This window comes from Vulpes vulpes, chromosome 4, assembly GCF_048418805.1.
Source record: "Vulpes vulpes isolate BD-2025 chromosome 4, VulVul3, whole genome shotgun sequence".
NCBI classification, from domain to species: Eukaryota; Metazoa; Chordata; class Mammalia; order Carnivora; family Canidae; genus Vulpes; species Vulpes vulpes.
In genome coordinates, this window is record NC_132783.1 from 95,730,042 (window position 1) to 95,752,956 (window position 22,915).

The 22,915-nt window shown below is 52.4% G+C and overlaps 3 protein-coding genes and 1 long non-coding RNA gene across 5 annotated transcripts in view; 1 reads left to right on the forward strand and 3 right to left on the reverse strand.

The window, feature by feature from the left end:
• The window catches only part of FAF2 (Fas associated factor family member 2), a 102,646-nt gene extending 92,070 nt beyond the window's left edge, over positions 1–10,576 (reverse strand). Inside the window, exon 1 of the mRNA XM_072756545.1 lies at positions 10,420–10,576. The gene's annotated coding sequence lies outside the window, so the exon portion shown is untranslated. The remainder of the gene's footprint in view (positions 1–10,419) is intronic.
• On the forward strand, positions 273–20,005 carry CLTB (clathrin light chain B). Of its 2 annotated transcripts, XM_026006722.2 has the most exons (6): positions 273–673; positions 5,868–5,914; positions 13,940–14,057; positions 14,296–14,407; positions 16,144–16,197; positions 19,496–20,005. In XM_026006722.2, the coding sequence occupies exons 1-6, from the start codon at positions 487–489 to the stop codon at positions 19,665–19,667; spliced, it is 690 nt and encodes a 229-aa protein (XP_025862507.2). In that variant the 5' UTR covers positions 273–486; the 3' UTR covers positions 19,668–20,005. The 2 variants fall into 2 exon arrangements, with proteins under 2 accessions (XP_025862507.2, XP_025862510.2); XM_026006725.2 differs by lacking the exon at positions 16,144–16,197.
• A 609-nt stretch (positions 20,006–20,614) lies between these two features.
• LOC140598639 (uncharacterized) lies at positions 20,615–21,606 on the reverse strand. The gene is made up of 2 exons (XR_012001167.1): positions 21,472–21,606; positions 20,615–20,698 (listed from the first exon to the last, which is right to left on the reverse strand). It is a non-coding gene; the product is annotated as an uncharacterized lncRNA (long non-coding RNA).
• A 286-nt stretch (positions 21,607–21,892) lies between these two features.
• Positions 21,893–22,814, reverse strand: HIGD2A (HIG1 hypoxia inducible domain family member 2A). Its single transcript, XM_026006738.2, has 2 exons — positions 22,661–22,814; positions 21,893–22,306 (listed from the first exon to the last, which is right to left on the reverse strand). Exons 1-2 carry the CDS (start codon positions 22,812–22,814, stop codon positions 22,140–22,142), a joined length of 321 nt encoding a protein of 106 aa, XP_025862523.1. The 3' UTR covers positions 21,893–22,139.
• Between the last annotated feature and the right edge of the window lie 101 nt (positions 22,815–22,915).

A 22,915-nucleotide genomic window follows, 5' to 3' on the forward strand; every position in this document is an offset into this window, starting at 1 on the left:
CCGCGCGCTGCTGCCCCGGGCCGCGCCGCCCCCAGCCCCCGAGCTCCCGCCCTCCCGCCGCCCCGCGCCGCCCCGCTGCCGCCCCCGCGTGGCCGCCTCGAGCCGCCCTCCCGCCGCCCCGCCCTGCCCCGCGCCGCCCCCGAGCCCCCGAGCCCCCAGCCCCCGCCCCGCGCCGCCCCGCCCCGCCCCGCTGCCGCCCCCCCGTGGCCGCCGCGAGCCTCCCTCCCGCCGCGCCGCGGGCCCGCTCCCTCGCCCGCTGACGTCACCGCATTCCCGTCCCGGCTCCTCCCGCCTGCAGCTGCAGTGACGGGCGAGCCGGGCCCGGTGGCGGAGAGGACGTGCGGGCCGCCGCGCCGAGCCCGTCCCAGCCGAGGCCGGCTCCCCGGGCGGCTCGGGTGACAGCGTCGCGGCCGCCGGGCGCAGCGCGGGACACGCGCCGGGCACAGCCGAGCGCCGGGCGGACGCTTCAGCCCAGACGCGGCGAAGATGGCTGATGACTTCGGCTTCTTCTCGTCGTCGGAGAGCGGGGCCCCCGAGGCGGCCGAGGAGGACCCGGCGGCCGCCTTCCTGGCCCAGCAGGAGAGCGAGATCGCGGGCATAGAGAACGACGAGGGCTTCGGGGCACCCGCCGGCAGCCATGCGGCCCTCGCGCCGCCGGGACCCGCGAGCGGAGGTGAGTCAGTGCCGGGGCCCGAGAGCCGGGGGCCTGGGGCTCGCCCCCTTGTGCCTGGCTGCGCAGACCGGGCCCCGGGGCCCTGCGGGGGCTGAAAGGGGCCCGCCGGGGCGGTCGGGAGCAGGCCCCGGGCTGTGTGCGTTTGAGAGGGACCTGGTGGAAAGGGGGAGGAATCTTTGTGGAGAGCTTCAGCGGAGGCCCTGCGTGCCTGGGACCGTGGACCCCGTGGCTCCGCGGACAGGAATTTGTCATGACATTCCAACCCAGGGCCAGCTCCACCGCGGCCCGGCTCTGCAGTCCAGCACAGCCCAGCCCCCAGAGCCCCCACCTGAGCCTCCCCTTTGCCTGGTTGTCCCAGGCTCCCAGCTCAGCCCTGCGGGGACGGGCAGAACCACAGACCTCCGAGCCTCTCCGTCTTAGCTCTTTTCTACAGCCGGCCAAACAGGGGAATGCTGGGTGCTTCAAGAACACGCAAACCCTTCCTGGGGGACCCCCTGCATCCTGCAGGCACTGGGCTAGGCACTTCACATGCATTATTAAACCTATTTCAGAGATGGCAAAACTGAGGCTCCAAAGGTACACACACTATTGAAACAACTAGTAAGTGGCGGTGAAGATTTAAACCTGTTTCTGTCAGACTTGAAAGGGTCTCCTCCTGACCACACTGCCTGGCTCTGAGTTAGATACCAAGGTGGGGGCAAGAGCACAAAAGGCTGCAGTCAGATGTGGTCCTGCCCTCCTGAGGTTTCTATTAACCATCTTCTAAAGGGAGTCCAGGGCTACTGAGTTTAGTTTTAGATCTGGGTTCAGGACCTTGTCCCTGTGATAGCATTTTCATCAAGGATATTCCTGTCCTGGTTCTGGCTGGGAAGAACAGTTTCTTAAAATATGTAATTAAAAAGTAGATAGCTTCATGGGTGCATCTAAAACAGCTAGTGCTTCTCATTAACATTGTCATTTTGGTGGGGGTTTATGGGCCTATTGGAATAAGCACTAGCTTACTTTTTTTTTTTTTTCTAAAGCATTTACAACTTAGGTTCCCTATAGTCATATTTGTATTTTTTTTGTCATATTTGTATTTATCCAACCTTTACTGAGTGCCTACTGTGTGCCAGGACCACTGGAGATACAGAAATGAATAAGATAGTTTCTGTGGCTTGAGGAGCTTGAAACATCTCCAAATCTCTTGATATAATAAATGTAACAAGCCCTTTGTAACATCTAAGAAACTGGAGGCCCAGGGAGCCTGAGTGTCTTGCTCCAAGTCATACAGCCATGAGTGACAGATCTGGGACTTGATCGTAGCCCTCTCAACTCTGGGCCTCACACTCTCAAATGCTGTAGCAGTCACCCTAGGAGGTGATGGGTTGGAGGGGTAGCTTTTGCCACCCAACCCAGCTGATAGTGGAGGCCTTCTGAAGCAGCAGCTCCTGGCACCTTGGCATGGATCCTCACATCCCAGGGAGTTCCTAGGAAATGCCTGTGTGTTTCATTATTCATTAGTCCACACTGCCTCTGTGAAACCACCAGCTTTCTCAGTCTGGTGTGCCCTGAGGAGGTCCTGCTGAGAGGAGCTGATATCAGAACCCCTTGAGAGAGAAAGGCAGGTAGAATTTAGCCTGAGGGCAGTCAGAGGCACCTGGGAGTTGCGCAGGTTGTGGTGTCTCCCAGGACAGTGGGGCTCTAGGGGCTCACAGCCTGGATAGGAGGTTCCCTCTGTGGCAGGGGTAGGGCACAGATTGACCCCAGACCCAAGAGGACAGGGAGAGAAGCAGAGACATGGCCCTCTGAAGGTCTTCCAGACTCTACCTCTGAAGCTGCAAAAGTTCAGCTGCCCTCCTAAGTGGGGCCTGAGGATCAGGGAGGTATTATGGGATGGTGGCTCAGTAAGTGGCCAGACAGGATGGAATTGATCTGACCTTTCTAGGCCTAGATGGTGCTGAGCAAGTAATCTTCCCCGACCGGTAATGAGTGCCAGAAGCTTGGATGGGGAGGAGGAAAACTGCCTTGGCCTGCTGGGAGCTGGGAGAAGCTGGCTTCTGGAGCTGCCACCAATCAACACCTCTGAGTCTGTTCTGCTACGTGATGCCCCTGTGCTGAGTGCCCGGCTGTTGGGTTCCCTGCTAGCCCTGGGGAAAAAGGTGTCTGATATAAGCCTGAGCCTGAGCCATGTTGAGTCTCTCCTCTGGGGCTGGATCTGGGGCCAGCCTGAGCAACAGACACTTTGTTTCCATTCGTCAGCCTTGGGAAGGGCCCAGCAGGTTTACATTTTTACACCCAGATTTCTGAGCCCGGTCCTGGCTCTGCCCCTGACTTGCCTAGTCAGTTCCTGGCAAGCCAGTTTCCCCTGCTGGGCCTCAGTAAGCTCCCAGGAATGTTCTGGACCCTCTCTGTCCTTATTCCAAAAGGGGTCAGGAATCTGAGAGAAGCAATGCCCACGGGGTTTGTCCGTGGGACTCATATCTGCTGGGCTTCTGTTCTGGAGGCCTCTGAATGCAAACATATGATTGTAAATGTGCAATAACCAGAAAGCACTGTGGGAACAGATACTCAGTTCTGTGTGTGGGTGTGTGTGGATTCTCAAAGAGGCTGAAATTTCATCTCCAGAAGAATGTTCACAGGACTGAGAAACTGAGGCAGAGAGACTTTCTGAAGGCCAGGGTGGGCACCAGGACTGTGGACCAGTGGCCCAAGACTGGTCTGGTCTGAGTGGTGTGGAGCGGGGCTGCTTCTACTCCAGAAAGGTCAAGCATACAGCCTGGGATCATTGTGAATGAACACTGATAACGTTGGGTCCTGGTAGAGGAGCCCCTTTGCAGAAGATGCTGCCACTAAAACCCCATCAGCCCCAGCCCAACTTAGAGACCAAGCCACCTATGCAGGAGTAACCCTAAATTGAAAGAGCAGGGATGACAGATGATATAGTTGGTCAGAATCAATCCCTGTTTGAAAATTTATATGAATCAGGGATTATTTCCATGAAATTAAGTATCCCTCCTTTCCATTCCCAGGCTGAAATAACAGTGGCTCCTGCTTAAAGCCGTATCTGGCTAGTAAACGTGTAGTTGTCCATTTATGGGAAGCTCATGTGGTTTCCTGTGGCTCTTTGCTGGGAGGCATCACAGTTTCTGAGAGGCCTTAGGCAGGCCTTGCAGGTAACAGTAGACTCCAAAGAACAGTTCGTTTTTCATTTAGCTAACACTGACGACTCACCTATTATGTGCAGGAACCCTTAGGAACTGAATAGGATACAGAGCCTGGCTTGACAGGGAATGCATGACCCTTGGGAGGTCACAAATAATTGCATAAGAGGGTGGGAAATGCTGTACAATCTTGTGAGATATCCCAGAGGTGAGACCTTTCTTCAGTGCCTAGAGAAGTAGGGAAGTAATGGAGGGCTTCCTAGAGGATGTGACCTGTGAACTGGGTCTTGGAGAATGACTGACTCCAAAGAGCATTCTTTAGAGAGAGAAGGAGGAAGAAAGGCATGACATGCAGCCCAGTGTGTTTAGGGAAGGAGGAAACCAGAATAGGGTTGTTTGTTTGTTTATTTTTAAAGAGTTTTTTATTAGAGCACATGTGCAAAGTAGGAAGTGGCAGAGGGAGAGGGAGAAAGAGTTTCAAGCAGACTCCTCACTAAGCACAGAGCCCGACACTGGGCTTGACACCCTTGATCTCATGACCCTGAGATCATGACCCCAGCCAAAACCAAGAGTCAGATGCCCAACCAATTGTACCACCCAGGCGTCCCCAGAAGAGTTTGTGAGTGGGACTGGTGGGAAGTGAGGCAGGAAAGTAGGCAGGGCCCAAGCGTAGAGGTTCTCACGTGCTATGGTCTGAGGTTTGACGTCCTCATTCAACAAATATTTATTGAGTCCTATTATGTGTCAGGCACTGTTTTAGATGCTGGGCATCGGACAAAACAAAGTCCCTGCCCTCACAAGGGGCCATTCAAGTGGGGAAGATAGATGATAAGCAAATATACAAATAAGCGTACCAGACTGTGCAGGGGCAAGAGGGGTAAATGTCCCAGCTGGTCGGGGAAGGCCCCTACTAAGACAACGTTTGAACAGAGGCTGAAGGGAGTGAGGGAACAGTGGATATGGGTAGGAAGGCCTTCACAGGCAGAGGGAAAGTACCTGCTGAGTTCCCAGGGCAGAAGCAGACTCCGTAGTCCACTGTGGTCCATGGTAGGTGGGTTTCTTTTTTGGTTTATTATATTTTTAAGCCAAGAAGTGATGTAGGTAAGTGTATGCTTTACAAATGCTTTTCAAACCAGCCCTGGTGGTTGGTTTGAAAGAGGGTTGGGAGAGGGTAAAGCTGGAGTCAGGGAGGCCTATGAGTAGACGAAAGCCGTGTGCTCTTTTTTCTGATGCATTCATTCATGTTTATTTTAAACATAAGCTTCTGAGCGGTTGCTAAGTCTTGTGTACCATGCACACCTCTGGGGAAGATAGGGGCGAGGAGGAAGGACCCAGGTATGGCCCTCTAGGTGTTTGCCACTAGCAGAGCAGACAGACTGAATGGGGGACAGAGAGCAGAGGGCAACATTGAGAGTCAGTGTTGCAGCAAAAGCCACAGGAATCTGTGACTAATCAGCTGTCAGGGAAAGGGACCGGGAGGAGTCACTGTTGAGGGCAAAAGAAAATCCTTCTGGGAGGAACAAAGGGAGGAAACATAGGGGCTGCAGTTCCTGCTCTCCAGGTGGAGCAGTTGCTCAAGGCACTGCGGGGACAGGCAGTGACAAGCCAAGCCCCTCTTCTTAGCTCTAGCAGACACCGCCCTGAGCCCTGAGCCCGCAGCGCCTCTGCCTGCCCACCAAGCACAGGCCCCACAATCAGCCCAGTCCTAGCCATGGCCAAGCGTAAATTACTTTCAGGTGGGTGAGGGCTGTTGCTGGCTGGGCAGCCGTTGCCAATCACAAAGCCTCTCCGAGCCTCAGTTCAAGCTGTAAAATGGGATGATAACTTCATCACAAGGTTGGTGAGAATCAAGTGTGACAATGGCCATGAGAAGGCATTGTGAACAGTTACAGATCGAGCCCAACTTATGTATCCAGAATGTCTGCACGGGGAGGGGGTGCGAATATAGGCATGGACATAGAGGTCACTCGGGACGCTCATGTGGGACCATGCATTCTGTGCTTGCTTTAAGCTGAGTAATGGATACTGCCATGTCTTTGTTCTCTCTCTAGCTGGTTCTGAGGATATGGGGACCACGATCAATGGAGATGTGTTTCAGGTAAGCAAGATTCTATCATAGCAGTGGTAGAGACTGACAGCCTGGGTCTCAGTAACTTATGGCCCCATCATCAGTAGGATTAGGGCTCCAAGTTATTCTATTCACTATGACTGATGCACTGGGGTGGGAACATAAAGGGTTTTGACCTCTTTTCTTTCTTTTTCTTCTGTCATGTTGGGGAAGGGCACAAAGAATAAGCACCACAATAGCCAGGGATTGATGGTGTGTGGCCTCAGGTAGCCCATGGTGATGTCTAGCAGGAAGAGATAAAATGGCCCACAGTGGCATGGTGCCCACTGGCCCCTGCACGCATGTGTGCCACTGGTGGGAAGCTGAACTGAGTGGCCATCTCTAATGTGTCTGAGCATTTTAAGTGGACAGGTCTTTGATCCAGAGATTCCACTTCTTAGAATATTCCCTAAGGGAGGAATTGGACAAGGACTCCCAGATCTTTGCAGGATTATTATTATTTATTTGAGAGAGAGGGAGAGAGAACAGGGAGAGGAGCAGAGGGAGAAGGACAAGCAGACTACCCCTTGAGCAGGGAGCCCGACGTGGGGCTTGATCCCAGGACCCTGAGATCATGAACTGAGCCAAAGGCACATGCTCAACGCACTGAGCCATCCAGGCACCCCTGCTGGATTATAGCAGACTATGTTCAGAGCATAGCATAACATACACAGAAGTTGAATCACTATGTCCTACACCTGCAATTAATGTAACATTGTATGTTAACTCTATTCAAATAAAAAGTAAAAAAAAAAACAAAAAAAAAACAAACTAGAAAGAATTTAAGTGTCCAGGTCAAGGGCCTAGGTGGGTAGGTAAATTGGAAAACCACGCTCTTCAAAAGAGCAATCAGAGCTTTCTGTATTGACATGAAACGATGCCCACAATATATCAAGTGGAAAAGCCCCTTTGCAGTATTATATGCACAGTGTAGTCCAGTTTTTTATTTTAGAAATACATTTGCACAAAATATCTGAAAGGATGTGCACTGGCTGTTAACATTGTTAACAGTGCTAACTGGCTGCTGACTGGCTGCTGCTAACTGGCTGTTAGCAGTAGTTAGCCCTGAGCTAGAGGGGTGAGATAAGAAAAAGAAAAGGCTTTTACTTTCACTGGACTGTTTTAAAATTCCTCATAATGACCTTGTATACCCCTCCCCCCCCACAACACCTAGTAAGAATATTTCTAGTTAGACTACTTCTTTCTGTACCCACCTACCCCACTCCCCTCCTTTATACACAAATCAGTTTAAGAGTCCTTACACTGGGAGAAGTTGGACCTCAGATGGCATTCCCAGGACCCCACAGATGCAACATTTCCCCTGACCCATGCTTGGGTAGGGTGCAGTCTTCACCAGATGAGGCTTCATTCCACTGGACTAGTCAAAGAGCTTGACCCCTGGGGCTGCAGCTACAGGATCTCTTGAGCTGTACCCTACTGAGGAGCTGGCCTCCCAAATCCTCAGTGGGGAATAAACAATACTTTCTTATGTAAGAGGGATGGGCTGGTACCTTACACAGGGAACCTAGCCAAGTCTCATTTCTGGAAAATTACTCAACTATCAGCAAGCTAGAAAAGTCGGTCTCTAGGACTTTAGGAGCTTTGTGTCCTCTTGGGCCTGAGAGAACCCAGTAAGCAGCATTTAATTCTGTACAGTCTGGTAAATCATTGAGACCCAGGCAGCCCCTATCCTGGGCACACTCAAAAGGACTTCGCTTGACCCAAAAGGTCTGTGTCCTGAAGTGGACCTGGAGCTGGAGGTACACTTAACACTGCAGAAATATCTCGAACACTACGAGCAAGATAATTTCCCCTTTCTATAAGTTAGGGTTTTTGAGGCTTCTCCATCCCTGACTGCCCAGCCTTACTCTCTCTCTGGTGGATACAGGAGACCCCAGGCCTCCTTCCCATCTCAGTGGGAACTTTTATTCTCACTGCTACTAATAGCCTCTGCACATTTATTTGTAAATCATTTCACTCCATGTCCTCCTTGAATCCTTACAGGCAGGAGAGGGGTCAGGAAGTAGGTAAGTCACTCAGGAAGTTAGAGGCAAAGCTCAGGTTCTCCTAGACCTCCTGCCCTTGATCTGTTGGTGGAACTGGCTGGCCACAATGGCTGGATCTTAGATAGAGAGACCTGCTGACTTTTGTAGAATTGACCATCGACCAGGGGCTGGTTTGTGTTACAGGAGGAAGGTGGGGGGAAGCCTTGCTTGTACATACCCAGTGGTTTCAAGGGTCCTAGGCAGAGCTTTCTTGCTATGTTTCTTATTCTTTCCTGGCAACCTCTGGCCCACCAGGGGTCTGGCTATAAACCTGGTCCTCAAGGTGTAAGAATAAGTCTGCCCGCACCTATTCCAGATCCATCTGGCACTGCCAGGGATAGGGATAGAAGGCCCCTGCAGGACTCCCTCCTCCTGCACAAACTCTCTCTCCTCCCACGCACTGCCATCATCCCCCTCTGAGCTACTTAGTGGAATCAGCAGCTCAGCTTAGCTTAGCTTTAGCTGGACAATCCCAAAGACAGATATACCTCATTCTCCTGGCTGTCTCTGGAGTCCCAGCACATCCTTCGCCAGCCTGACCCCTGGAGGTTCTCACAGTCATGTCCAGCAGAGGGTCCCTCAGGAGAAGGGTGCCAGGGAACTGGACCAACATAAGCCCGGCTCTGACTGTAGCCTTTTGGTCCTGGTCATTTCTGGCCCCTTCCCTGTTGAGGTGGGGTGGGGGGCTCAGAGCATTCTTTCAGCCCCTGGGGAGCCTGCCTGGCCAGCTGGCCTGTGACCTGATTTCCTCTATGGGATACTAAGTGATTAAAGAGGAGCTATGCTATGTCTCCCCAACCTCACTGCTCACTGGCAGGGTCAGGGGCAGGAAAATTCGTCCAGAGTGGCCAGAGAAGAGGAGCCAGCAAAGTGCTTCTCAGGACTCAGCATGCTGTCAACACTGCTATGCTCTTCCAGGGCGGGGAAGACCGCTGCACAGGGTCTGCGGGGCCCAAAGGTGAACCGCATAGCCCTGCTGGCCCTCACAGGTGCACATCCTCTGCAGGTTACAGGAGGCCCACAGCAGATATCCCATGCGGGCCCCACTTCACAGTCTGAGTGGGATATCACCATTCCAATTTAATAGGTGATGAGACACAAGAAGCCCAGGGAAAGGACTTCTCAGAGGTCACACGTCCAGTGAGTGGCAGGAGGGAACTTAAAGCCCAGTCCCTCTGGTGCTGTGTGCCAGGCTGTCCTTGCACCCTCCACATAGCTTTGCAGGCAGCCACTTGTCCCTCTACTTAGTCAACTCATATGCTGTTAGACCACTCATCGTGCTCAGGGCAGTGGATGCAACAGCAAATATACCAGCTGTTGTCCTCAAAGAGCTTGCTTCTGATAGAGGACAGAGACCTGGAAAGAAGTAATGGTGGTGCAGGAAGGTAAGGGCTCAGGTACAAAGGTAGTATCAAGAACTAGGAGTCCAAGTTCTTAACAATGTGTCAGGCATCATCCAAGAGCTCTACATGTATTAATTAGTTCATTTCATCCTCCCAACAACCCTATGATGCAGGTTCTGTCATTGTCCCCATTTTACAGATCAAGAGGAGGATGCACAGGGAGGTTTAATCGCTCACTCTCATTACATAGCTGGGAAGAGCTGGGACTTGAACCTGGTTCTGGCTTCAGGTGCTGCACTCAGAGCACAACAGGGAAGGGATGCTCGAAGTGGGCATGTACATGGTCTTGGCTGATAAAGAAGCATGTGCAAAGGTACAGAGGGTAAGGCAGTCTCTGTGGGCCTTGCCTGGAGCCTGGGGCCTGCCACAGACGATGGTGTGCTGAGGGAGCCCAGAGAGGCCAAAGCTACAGGGATGGTGTGATGGGAGGGGAGTGCCCCCACCCCCACCCTAGAGCAGCTCCCAGCTAGAGCCTGTTAGTGGGTGGTGCTGCTGGTATACAAGTGGAGGAGGCAAGTCTAGCTTAGCCAAGCTTCACACCCTGAGCCTCAGGCATAGCTACCTCTGAGCACAATGTGCTTGGAATAACACTGAGCTGTACACCTGGATATGTGGTGCCCGTGGATTTGCAGTGCGGCTGCTCTAGGGGCCTTGAGAAGCACCCACGGGGGTTTAAGTGGCCCTCAAGGCTCCTCCCGCACCCAGGCTGGGGTGCTGTGGTGGGCTGTGGCAGTAGAATTTGGATGGGATCAGAAGGCCTGGGCTTCGTTGCTGGCTCTCCCCAACCCAAGAGCTTGAACTACTCTCTTGGCTGCTCTGAGCTGATTTCTCACTTGTCAAAAGGGGATTCGAGGCCCTGCCCTGCTGTCCCTGCAGGGCTGTTGGGAAAAGTGCTCTGCAGCCCAGGGAAGCTTCTTCTAAGTTCCTGGTCACGCTGAGGAGTGAGCTGAGGGGTGGTAGTGTGTGGGTGCAAGAGAGAGATGGGGGATGGGGCAGGGGGCACCTAGAGGAGTAGGCACCGGCTCTAATCTTGGGGAAGTAGACTCACCGGGAAGACAGAGTGCTTCACAAACCACGTGATGCACAAGTGACTTAGGTCCCTGCTGCGTGGCTGGTAGGTTCACACCCAGGAATTCAGTTGGAATCTCTGCTCTGCCAGTTCCCGGCTAGGTGACCTTGGGACTCTGGAGCTAGAGTTTCTCTACCTGTAAAACACAGATGATGAAATCCATCGTGTAGGGTTGTAAAGATCAAAGAGAACTATTTAATTGTGATTTCTCTCCAAGTTTTAAAGCCCTGTAACCTGGTAATCTTAGTTTAGGGTAGGCCTTATGGAGGTGGTGGGCCTGAAGGACAGCAGTGTGACAAAACTCGTGCCCAAGAGACCCTTCTCCAGCCCACATCCCGCTACCCCTTCTCCCATGCCTGGAAACATTACTTGTACTCAAGAGTTTCCCAAAGGCACTGGCCCTACAGGGACCTTACACTGTCAGTTCTGGTCTAAAATGGCCTTTCCCTGTCTCTTCCCATACTCCTCTGCCCCCAGACTGGAATGACCGTGTCCTCCCTTGTCCCTGCTTTTTACCTGGCCTGTGTTAGAGCGCGTACCCCAGTCACGGTCCTCGTTTGTGAGGGACTACCCCTGCCAAACTCCCAAGGGACAGGTTGTCTTGTTTATCACTGTTCCCAAGCCTGGGCATATGCTGCTTCATTCAATAAATGTTCTAGAGATCATCCTACAGCCAGGACTTCCCTGTTCTAGATACTACACAGAGACAGGCAGTCTCAGTCCTTATGGGGCTCACTTTCTTGGGGCTGGGGCACAGGGGTGGAGATAGTAAACATGTAAACAAGTCATTTCAGGTAGCCAGCAGTGCCATGAAGAAAATGAAACAACATCTCAATAAACACATATACAGAAGTAACTGCAGTTATCTACACATGGGACATGCTCTAGGATCGGGTAGGTAGGGGCGCCTGGTGGCTTGGCTTCAGAACAGGGTTGTTCCTGGAAGGGGACAGGGTGGGGCACACTCAACATTAGCCACTGGCTTGTGTTCTCCAGATTAGAGCCCTGGAAGGGCCCCTTGGGTGTGGTGAGAGACTCTCTAAATTGAAGTGTAATGCTGTGCCAGAAACTGGAATAAGGCAGTGCTCCACTGGTCCCACCCAAGGGTGGGCCTCACTCCAGGGAGGCGCCGGGCTACACACCCTGCCCTGGGCCTGCCCTTCCCTCTCCCTGGAGACAGCTGGAGACTGTAGCCCTCGTGTTCCCACTGTGTGCCCCTTCACCCTGGCTGCCCACACACCTTTGAGCAAATGTTTACCTAGAACCTCCGCTAACCTGGGTGCATCTGGCTCCTGGGATGTTTATCCACGCAGTCACTGCTTATTGAGCACTGAGGGTGCCAATGGCAGTGAGGAGCACCCCTGACACAGGGCAACACCAGACACTGTCTTGTGGGGAGAGGACTTTAAGCACCAATGTTCTTGATTTTTTTTTTTAAGATTTTATTTATTTATTTGAGAAAGAGCACAAGTGGCGGGGAGGGGACAGAGGGAGAAGGAGAAGCAAGCTCCCCACTCAGTGAGGAGTCCAGTGTGGGGCTCCATCCCAGGACCCCGGGATCGTGACCTGAGATGAAGGCAGACATCCAACAGACTGAGCCACCCAGGTGCCCCTGTTCCTGACAGTTTTGATGAGTGCTTGAAGGAGGAGCACAGGGAAAGATGAAAGGATGGAGCAGGGGTTGAGAGGCTATAAACAAGGTCCTGCTCTGCCCACTGGGAGCTCCTAGTCCAGCAGGGAGACACTAATGCAGAAGGTAAAGGCGGTGACAGAGCAGAGAGATGAAGGGGTGTGAAATCTGCCGAGGGGGGTGGATATCCTAGAGCTGGCAACTTTAGAGGGTGGAAGAAGATTTCATCAGCTGGAGAAGGGAGGGGAGGGAAACAATTGCAGCTAAAGCGGGAGGAGCCAGAGGCCGGCAGCAGGAGTGTGTGGGGGTGTGCGCAGACTGGAATGTGTGGGGCTGAGTGGCAGGAGATGGGGCTGGGCTGGAAAGGGTCTCTGGCTTTGCGAGACCAGAGGGGAGTCACATCCTTGCCGGCTGTATTCTCAGCCCCCAGCACTTGGGAGTCCCTAGCTATGGCGGGCAGTGCAGGGAAGTGGGTAGGGCCCTGGCCAGGGAGTCTGAGGCTTGGACTCCTGGCACCACATCATGCCATCTCTCCTGGCCTCAATTTCTTCCCCTAGAAGATGAGAATGAATAATAATAATTCTAGCTACCACTCACTGAGCCATCACTCCACACGGGGCCCTCTTCTAGATGTCTTACAAAAACTGTCACGTCAAATCTTCACAAGGCAGAGGTAGTTTTATCATTATTCTCATTTTTGGATGAGAAATCTGAGGCCTAGCAAGGTTGAGCAACTTGCCCCTGCTACACATACATCTAGTAAGCCATGGAGATGGGATCTGAACCCAGACAGTCTGGCTGCAGAGTCCAGGTTCACCACTGTGTGATCTTAGTCGTGGCCGTCCTGCCTGTGTCGGGGCTGCCTGTTCACTCAGCAGATCTTTACAGAGTATCTTCTGTGTGCCAGGCACTGTGCTGGGCAAAGGGGATGCAGTGATGAGCAGGCTGGACAAGGACCCTGCTGTCACAAAAGTGACATTCTGATGGAGAAGGCAGACAGTGGACAAGCAAACATATAAAGTGAGGTCATTTCCGACTGTGGAAGTGCTAGCAGTGAATAAGCCTACAAGAGAGACTTTAATAACAGTAACACAGGGACTCAACTGTGTGCCAAGAAGTATTTAAGATTCTTTACATTCTTAAGTTCATTTCATTTCATCCTTCTATCAGTGTTGAGTGGATATTATTATTATTTTAAGATTTAATTAATTTTGGGCAGCCTGGGTGGCTCAGTGGTTTAGCGCCGCCTTCAGGCCACGGTGTGATCCTGGAGACTCGGGATCGAGTCCCGCATTGGGCTCCCTGCATGGAGCCTGCTTCTCCCTCTGCCTGTGTCTCTGCCTCTCTCTCTCTCTGTGTGTCTCTCATGAATAAATAAATAAAATCTTTTAAAAAAAAGATTTAGTTAATTAGTTTACTTGAGAAAGGGAGACAGCATGAGTAGGTAGAAGGGGCAGAGAGAGAAGGAGAGAATCTCAAGCAGACTTTATGCAGAGTGTGAAGCCCGATGCGGGGCTTAATCCCAGGACCCTGGGATCACAACCTGAGCTGAAACCAAGAGACAGATGCTTAACTGACTGCACCACCCAGGGGCCTCAAGGAGTGGATACTCTTACTGAGCCTGCTTCCTAATGAGGGAGGTGCGGCACACAGAGGCCATGTCACTCACCCAGGATCCCCCACTGGGGAGAGCCGCTGGCAAAAGGCACAATGACAATAAAGGCAGAGTATAGTCACAGGAGGCAGCAGGTAGGAGGTTGCTGGAGACCCCTGAGGCAGCCACATGTGGGGGGTGTCCAGGTACTCAGGCAGCAGAGGCAACAGGGCAGGTGTGCAGGATGTTCACACCGGTGTGTGTTTGTGCCCTAGGAGGCTAACGGTCCAGCGGATGGCTATGCGGCCATTGCCCAGGCCGACAGACTGACTCAGGAACCTGAGAGCATCCGCAAGTGGAGAGAGGAGCAGAGGAAACGGCTGCAGGAGCTGGGTAAGTACAGGGCTGAGGCTGGGAGCAGCTCCCAGCTGCGTTGGCTCTTTGGGACACGTGGGGGTGGGGAAGCCTTAGGGTACAGGACCCCCCCACCCCTGTACTGCCTTAATGGGGTATTGGGTGAGGATGGGCCCTGAGGTTGCCTGCTGGGGGCTGATGGGAGGAGTAGCTAGGACAGCTGTGCCCTCACATTCCCACTGGAAAGCTGCCACTTACTCTGCTGTGGGGGTCACAGATGCTGCCTCCAAGGTGACAGAACAGGAGTGGCGGGAAAAAGCCAAGAAGGACCTGGAGGAGTGGAACCAGCGTCAGAGTGAACAAGTTGAGAAGAACAAGATCAATAACCGGTGAGAGGAGCTATGGGGACAGGAGAGGAGTGTGGGGACATGAGGGGAGCTATAGGGACATGAGGGGGCTGTGGGGACATGAGAGGAGGTACAGGAACATGAGGGGGCTATGGGGATATGAGGGGACTTGAGGACAAGAAGCCAGCCATGTGGACAGTGAGAGAAGTTATGAGATGACCATCTTGAGGCTGGATGATTTGGTGGCAAGAATATAAAGGAGAAGCTGAAGCCCTTGGCACTGCTTCCTCAGTTGCTGTGGCTGAAGCCCTTGGCACTGCTTCCTCAGTTGCTGTGGAGTTCAGAGCCCTTCAGAGGTGGTTCACTGTTGAGCTGTCATCTTACCATGACAGGGAAGCAAGTTCTGCAGTCAGCAGAAGAGGTCTTAGGACCGTGGCACGGGAGCCAGACTGCCCAGGGCCCAGCAGTTAGTGTCACAGAAAGCACAGGCCTGGTGGGGAGTGAAGAACCAACCTGGGTACAGGATTGTACTGCTTATAGAAATGACAATGCTTCACCCCAGAGAGGCTAAAGAGTAAAAGGAAATTAGTGGCCTGTAAAACAGAAAAGGCCAGGGGTGGGACTGCAGTACTAGTCTCAGGGGCTCAGACAAAGTCACCTGGCACTCACTTTTACTGTCTCTCCATGCCACTTTTCTCTCTTACCCTGGAATGGGGCAGGGTTGGGGGAGAGATGGCCACCATCAACTCCAGCCTTCTGCTCTACTCTTTTGGCAACCTCTATGAACATAACATCTTGCTCCCACAGCTCTAGCTGAAATCCTTGACCTGACCCTTATTGGTTTGGTGTGGGTCCTGTGCCCATCCCGGGTCCAGAGATTGTACCAGAGGAGGGACTCTGTGATGGACCCAGCCTTGGCCATAGTCCCATTCCTTAGGTTGTGCACAGAGTCATTCTCACCCAAACCACAGGGACTAAAGTGGGGCCAGCCTGATCCTGCCAAAGACGATCAGGGTGCTCTTCCTGGGAAGAAGGGGGATGGATGCTGGCAGGCAAAGACAGCAATGCCCACCAGAGGGCACTTCCATAGAAATGGTCTCAGACCACTTCTGAGAGTCTGGCCACCATCTCTGCCCTTGAGGCTGTGTCCTTCAGGGTACCTGGCTTGCAGGGAAAGGCATGCCAGGCTCTGGGTTGGGCACTGGGGAGACAGAGCGGAGAGGGATGCAGTCTGTATCCTTGAAGAGCTTGGAAAAGAGAAGCACACGTGTGCTGGTGAACTCATACTAGGCCTCTCTACAGGCAGGTTGTGGAATCAAGGGTTGTGGTAGGAGAAGGACCTCTGTGTCTAGGACCTGGGCTTTGAAAGGTGACTGGAAATTCATTAGGGCAGGGTTGGGGAGACGAGGGAACAGCATAATATAAAAGGCTGTTGTGTTTTGGGCCCCAGGAAGTCAGGAAGTGGCAGGAGAGAAGGCAAGAATGAGGGGTCATGTGTGGAGGACCTCTAGTAACCGGGTTGGACAGACAGGGGTGGTGAGGAGCCACAGAAGGTTTGTGAACAGAAGTAGTATGGTCAGGGCAGTTTTAGAAAAGGGACACAAGCCATGGAGGATCCCTGCTCTCCTCTCTGGGTTGTGGTTAGTTGCTGAGACTTACAGGACTGTGCTTCCTAATGCTCTCCAACTAGAGGTACTAATGCTGTCTCCCTTTCTCTTTAACCCTCTGCCTGTCTGTCTTGCCATCTGTCTTCCCCCACCTAACCCTTTCCTCTCAAGGATCGCTGACAAAGCATTCTACCAGCAGCCAGATGCTGATATCATCGGCTATGTGTACGTGTCTCCTTTGCTCCTGTCAGGGGGAGTGGGAGAGGACAAGGGCCCCTGTGTATGGCTTGAGTGTCCTGCTTGTCGGGTGTAAATGAGTATGGCCAGGCAGGGGCCCAGGGGGGTGGCAGAGCAATGACCAGAGCAGGAGGTGGTACAGGTACCCACTTTCACTTCTATCCCTGCAGCAAATGTTCATTGAGCATCTATTCTGCCTGAAGACAGCTTTGCTAAATCAGAGCAAAGAAAAAGAATGCACTGGTCATCCCAGGTGGGAGGGGCAAATGGCAAACAGCCTGACTCTGTCCTTTCGAGATGCCTCTTAGGGCTGGGAGGTGGGGCGAAGGAGTCTTCTGTTGAACAAAACTTTGAGTGCCAGAGCCATAAAGAAGATGCTCCCACGAATACCCCAGCCTCTCTCCTGCACTGCTCCTCCTCAAAGCTTTGGCCAGAGTTTGGCAACCAGACCCTGCCTAGACCACCATGGGCCCCTCTCATGTGTTCCTGTTTGGGGGCTCGTCGGGACTGTGACTAATCTAGACCTGAGATGGCAGATGGTGCCCCAGTTGGTTAGTAGTTGACAGGGTTGGGATGGTGAAGAGGAAGGAAAAGCAGTGACGAATGTGTGATGTCTGCCACATGTGTGTGTGCCAAGTATTTGCTGTTCCTCCCTCTGAATTCACCCTCAGCAGGCCTCTGGTGCCGTCTGGGCTAACATTTCTCTCTCAGAGCACTGGACCCACCAGAGAAACAGCCTTGTGGTCCTTCCTTCTGTCCACTCTCCCATCTGTTCAGTACTTACTGGCACTTGCCCAATGCCAGTCTGTTGGAACAGGAATAAGACAAGGCCTATCTCTACAAGTTGTTCATAGTCAGGAGAGTGTTGTCCTAAAGGCTGTGTGGAAGGACACACTGAGCCCTGGGAGCCACCATCTGCTGAGAGAGCTGGGGCAGGCTTCAGAGGCAGGACCTTCAGTTGGACTCTACAGTGTAAGAAGGGACGAGCTTGGTGCTGAGGGTGAGAAGAAAGCAAGGGCAGCTTCCATGAGTGGGCCGTGGGGCCGTGGGGATGGCTGAACACCGAGGACGGGAGGTCGGCTCAGGGCTAGTTGCCAAATGCCTGTTGGGCCTGGTCTTTAAGCTGGGACTTGATCCTGAAAGCAGCGAACATCCATAGGAGGTTTCAAACAGAAGAGTGGGGATGACAGGGGCATCAGTGCTGGGCAATATACCATAGGAGGTTCAGTGCTTGTCACCCTTGAGGAAATAGCACAAAGGGCGGTTCTGAAGAGGAGAAGAGTCTAGACCAGTGCTTCTCAGACTTTTCTGTGCCTACGAACCACTGTTCAAAGGGACCTTGTTCAAAGGAGATTCTGATTTAGGAGAGAACTTAGGTGAGACCATGATTCTGCATTTCCGGTGGGCTCTGTGGTAATATGATGCCAATACTGCTGGATCACACACCACATACTGAACAGCAAGATTAGAGGACAGTCCCTTGTTGACCTACAGGGGACAGCTCTTAAGACAACACTCCCTCAGCGCCACTGGTCTTCCAACGCCACAGAGCACTTTACTTTTTCCCAAGCCTGAACACATTTGCCACTTTGTTAGATTCTCAGGTCAGTAAGACAGATCAGCAAGGTGGAGGCTCTGATCCTCACTTTATAGGTTAGGAAATGAGTACACAAGAGGGGAAGGAAGATCACTAGGGAGGGGCCAGGTCACCTGATCCAGGGCAGCTCATCCTTCGCACAGCTTGTGGGGATCACTTGGAGAGCTCCCTCTCTGGCCTGTGGCAGAACTGATCCTGCATGAGATACAGAAAGGGCCACAAGGAGAGAAGGGCTTTCCAGGGACCCTTGCTGGCCAAATAGGACATAGACCCAGCCCTCTCCACTGAAAATCTTTTATCTTTTTCTTGATGAGTCCCACATTGGCATTTGTCCACTACACTGTATTTACTGTACATTGTTTCCCCATTGTTCCTTAACCAGTGGCTTCTAGAACTGCCCACCAGAACTTCTGAACTGATGAAGAAACCTACCAATTTTCAGCCTAACTTGATTTCATCCAAAAGCAAAGACTCCCATGGAATATTCCCCAGGCTGTGGCTCCATGGAGAAAAGTCATTCTGGGTGAAAAAGAGCTCTATAGTCAAATATACTTGGAATGTAGTAGGTTCTATCTGCATCTGATACTCCACCTTGGAGGTTCAGGATGCACATTGATTAGCACATTTACAGACTGAAAGTCTTGCTTTGAAGAATCTCTTTAACTGGGTTTTCTCTTTCTTTCTTCTTTTCTTTTCTTTCTTTTTTAAAGATTTTCTTTATTTATTCATGAGACACACACAGAGAGGCACAGACACAGGCAGAGGGAGAATCAGGCTCCATGCAGGGAGCCTGATGTGGGACTCAGTCCTGGGTTTCCAGGATCACACCCTGGGCTGAAGGCAGGCGCCAAACCGCTGAGCCACCCGGGCTGCCCTTAACTGAGTTTTCTTTTTTTTTTTTTTTTTTTTAATTTTTATTTATTTATGATAGTCATACAGAGAGAAAGAGAGAGAGGCAGAGACACAGGCAGAGGGAGAAGCAGGCTCCATGCACCGGGAGCCTGATGTGGGATTCGATCCCGGGTCTCCAGGATCGCGCCCTGGGCCAAAGGCAGGCGCCAAACCGCTGCGCCACCCAGGGATCCCTTAACTGAGTTTTCTATGTATATTTGACTACAGCTCTTTTCTGGAGAACACTTATAGGGTCCACAGAACACTGAGGCAATGCTGAATCAGGTACTCTAGTTAGTAAGGTGGTTGGTCAATGTACTGCCTCCGCTAAGTTTTTGGGAATGTTTAAAATAGCTGAGGTACTGCATTAGTTCCTCCAAGAGTCTTTAGGTGTTGGGATTCCCAGGTTGGGAACTCTTGCTGGAGAGGTAATAAATAGAATGCTAGGCTGGGAAAGGGGTGGGGGAGGAAGAGGCTACTTTAGTTAGGGTGGCAAGGGAAGACCTTTCTGAGGTGAGGCCTGCACTCAGACCTGAATGAAAAGTGACAAGCCATGAGCTGGTTTAGGGGAAAGTATTCAAGGAAAAGGTGAAAGAAAGTGCAGAGGCCCTGAGGCAGGACCAAAGTAGGCTTCCTCTGATGGCTAGGCTGTTTTTGAGGCCTAGAACTCTGGATAGACCCCCACACACACCCCCAGAGTGGGCCAGGCAAAGCAGCCTTCCTCAATGGGAGCAGAGCATCACTGATTCAGGGAAAAGGCAGACAGCAATGAAACCTCTTTCCTGTCTCCACCTGCAGGGCATCTGAGGAGGCTTTCGTGAAGGAATCCAAGGAGGAGACCCCCGGCACAGAATGGGAGAAAGTGGCTCAGCTGTGTGACTTCAACCCCAAGAGCAGCAAGCAGTGCAAAGATGTGTCCCGCCTGCGCTCGGTGCTCATGTCCCTGAAGCAGATGCCACTGTCCCGCTAGGTGCCTGTCACAAGCATGGCCACAAAGCATGGGCTGGGCCTGAGCACAGGAGGAGCAGCTGCTTTGGCCAGGGGGCCGTTGGTGGATACAGCACCTCCAGCAGCTGCTACATGCAGCCTACTCTGTTCCTCCCCATCTTCTGGGGCTGGGAAGGGGAACCCTCCCCCTCTCACCTCATTCCCTCCTAGCCCTGTGGCCCAGCCCCTGACACCTCCTCTCAGTCCACAAAATTGTGACTGTCCCTCCTGACGTATTTTTTTTTTTCTTGGCTTAAAGGGTGTGTTGTTAACTCTTTTTACACTTATTTATTATCATTCTCATTTCTCTGGAAGCCATAACTGGTGTCGGGGCTCAGTTTGTGCTTAGAATTTTCCCAGCTTCATGGCCTTGAGAGAAGGTGAGGCTATCCCCCTAGAAACCTTCCCAGCTGGAAGTGGATGTCTCAAACCTGTGTATGTCTGCTGCCTCCCTCTCCAGGAGGAAAGACAGCCTCTAATGGAATGCTTTTACAACCTTGCTCCTTTCTGATCCTTGAATAAGCCTGTGAGATAGGGATTCTGTTGTTGTCATCTTACAGCCATGGACACCAAGACTCCTGGAGAGCAGGAAGCTTTAAGTGGGAGGGAAGAGGCCAGACCAGAGGTTCCTGGTGGTAGCTCCCTCTGAGCCCAGGTCAGAGGCTGCTAAAGGTAGCTGCTGCCAGACTCCTTCCTTGGCTTTGGCCGATACCCTCTGGATATGGAAGACTCACTGCTCTCTCTGTCCTACAGCTGTGCCCCTCTGTGGAGCGGGAACAAATTACCAGTAACCACACCTTTCTCCTCCTCAGTAGAAGCTGCAAACAGGCTATGTTTAAGCCACTGTGACCTACACAATGTTTAAAAAGATTTGAGTAATTGCCAACTGTTTTTATTTTCCTAGAGCTGTCATAACAGAGTACCACAGTGTCTGGCTTAGAACAGAAGTTTATTGTCTCACCATTCTCGGGATCCAAATTCTGAAATCAAGGTGTCAGTAGGACCACATTCCATCTGGAGGCACAAGGAAAGGATCTGTTGTGCAGGTTTCTCTCCCAGCTTCTGGCTGCCCTGGGCATTCTGACTTGAAGGTGCATCACTACAATCCTGAGTTCATCTTCATGTCATCTATTCATGTCTATCTTTGTCCACATTTTCCCTTTATAAGGACACTAGTCAGAATGGATTAAGGCCCACCCTAATGCCCTCATTTTAACTAAATTATCTCTGTAAAGACCCTATTTCCAAATAAGGTCCCATTCTGAGATACTGGGTTAGGTCTTCAACGTATCTTTTTTAGGGGAACACAATAACCCCAATGGCTAAATATAGTTGCCTTCCTCTTTAGAAGTGCCATAGTCCTCACCGCTTCCTATCAATTCCTTGAATCTTGAGCCAAGGGTCACCACAATGTACTGCTTTACATTTATAATCTCTGCCTTACAGTTGAGGGACCATGATGGGAGCAAGAAACTTAGTGGGCCCTCCTAGTCATGTACTCCTCCATGCAGAAAGCTAGGCGCTTAGGGGGCCCAAAGAGTGTGTCTTCTTTACACTTTGCCTTCTGGCAGATTGCAGCTGGTGCTGAAATTGATGGGAGTCACACATGGAAGGAACCTGGATCTGACTGACCACATAGTCCAGGAATACTTGTTTGAGACTTTACATGAATGAGAAACTCACAGGTTGCCTCTCGTAGAGTTTGCTCAAGGTCCCCAGCCTTTCTTCCTTAACCCTAAGATGCTAGGTACAAAAAGCAGTGGCAGGTTTTGTGACTATGCTCTTACCACTCCACCAGGCTGCTTCTCTGGGCCTGTTTCCCGTTCTATAAGATGCATCAAGAACCAAGTGGGGATGGTCTACCTCAGCGGAGCCCTTAGATGCTCTTAGGAGGTGGGAGTGAGGTGAGGAGCAGAAGCAAAGTGGAGGGCAGGGCCCCTGGCCCGGAGAGGGCGATGGCCGACCTCATTTGAAGGAAGGTTTTCCTGTTGAAAGTTTAAAAATTGTTGGAAAGATAAGTTGTTGTTGTTTTTTTTAGCAATAGCATCACTCTACGGAATCTCTATTTTTAACAAGTCTCTGGAGTGATTGTTACCAGGAAAGTTTTGGAATCATTAGACTCTTAAGATTTCTAAGAGTCTGTCAATTTCCTCTTAAAACCAAAGACCAAAAACCCTGGGGGGCTAGACTGAGAATGAATTCACGAACTACAAGTGGATCAGTTTATTAAGTAGGAAGTGGAGAAAGTGGGGGCACAAATATAGTATGCGACACCCAAACTCAACCGAATCTGAGATTCCTGGAAAAACCTGTCAGTTACAGAATTGGCCACTTCCTCCCCCGCTGAAACAGGGGCTTGTCAGGGGAGACCAGGGAATTAGGTGGCAGGACCGGTGGTTGCTCTTGGGGCTGGGGGTGATCTCTGCGTGACTTTCTAGGCCAGGTGGTCTCGGACTCAGGATCGAGACTTCATCGCAGATGCAGCCAGACCCAGCAAGATGGCTGCGACCGTGAAGCCCTGGGCAGCGATCCGGGTGCGCATCATAAGCTGCGAGCGGTGGCTCTGACCCCGGTGGAAGCAGTAGAGGCCGTAGGTTAGGGCGGCCGCCGTGCCCAGGCAGCCTGAGGAGGGGACAAAGTGGGGAGCTGCACGTTCCGGCCCCGGAGGCCCCTCCCCGCTTCAGGCCTCTTGCTCAGGGTCAGAGCTCCGGAGGACAGCCGAGGGAAGACGGGTGGGTCCGACTGCGAGGGTCCGGGCGAGGTGGGGCGCGCCCACTGACACGGCCCGTCGCACCTCGGCCGCCCCGTCCCGCCCTGCTCCCGCTCCCGCTCCGATCAGGTTCACGTCTCAGCGCCTGGCCCTTCGCCACATCTCCGGTCAGCTCGCCCTCCGGCCCCCCTTGGCTTTCCCGGGCCTCTCCTAATTCATTCCCTCAGACATCCCTTTCCGTCTACAGTTCCTACAACGCTGCTTACCTATGGGTACCATTGGGTTCTCGCGGGTCTTCCGAAGGAATTTTTCCTTGAAGCTTTCTGGAGTGCTGTAGATACTGGGGCTAAAGCCCTCAATGACTGGGGGCTGTGATGGTTCAAAGGGCGCCCCCGGAGTCACAGGGCCAGGAGCCGCCATGTCCCGGGCCACAGCTTTGGGAGAAACACCGACGTTAAGCTCCGCCTCCTGGCGAAGTCAAGGAGAGGGGAAAAGGCATTCGCTGAGCTTGTGCGCAGGCG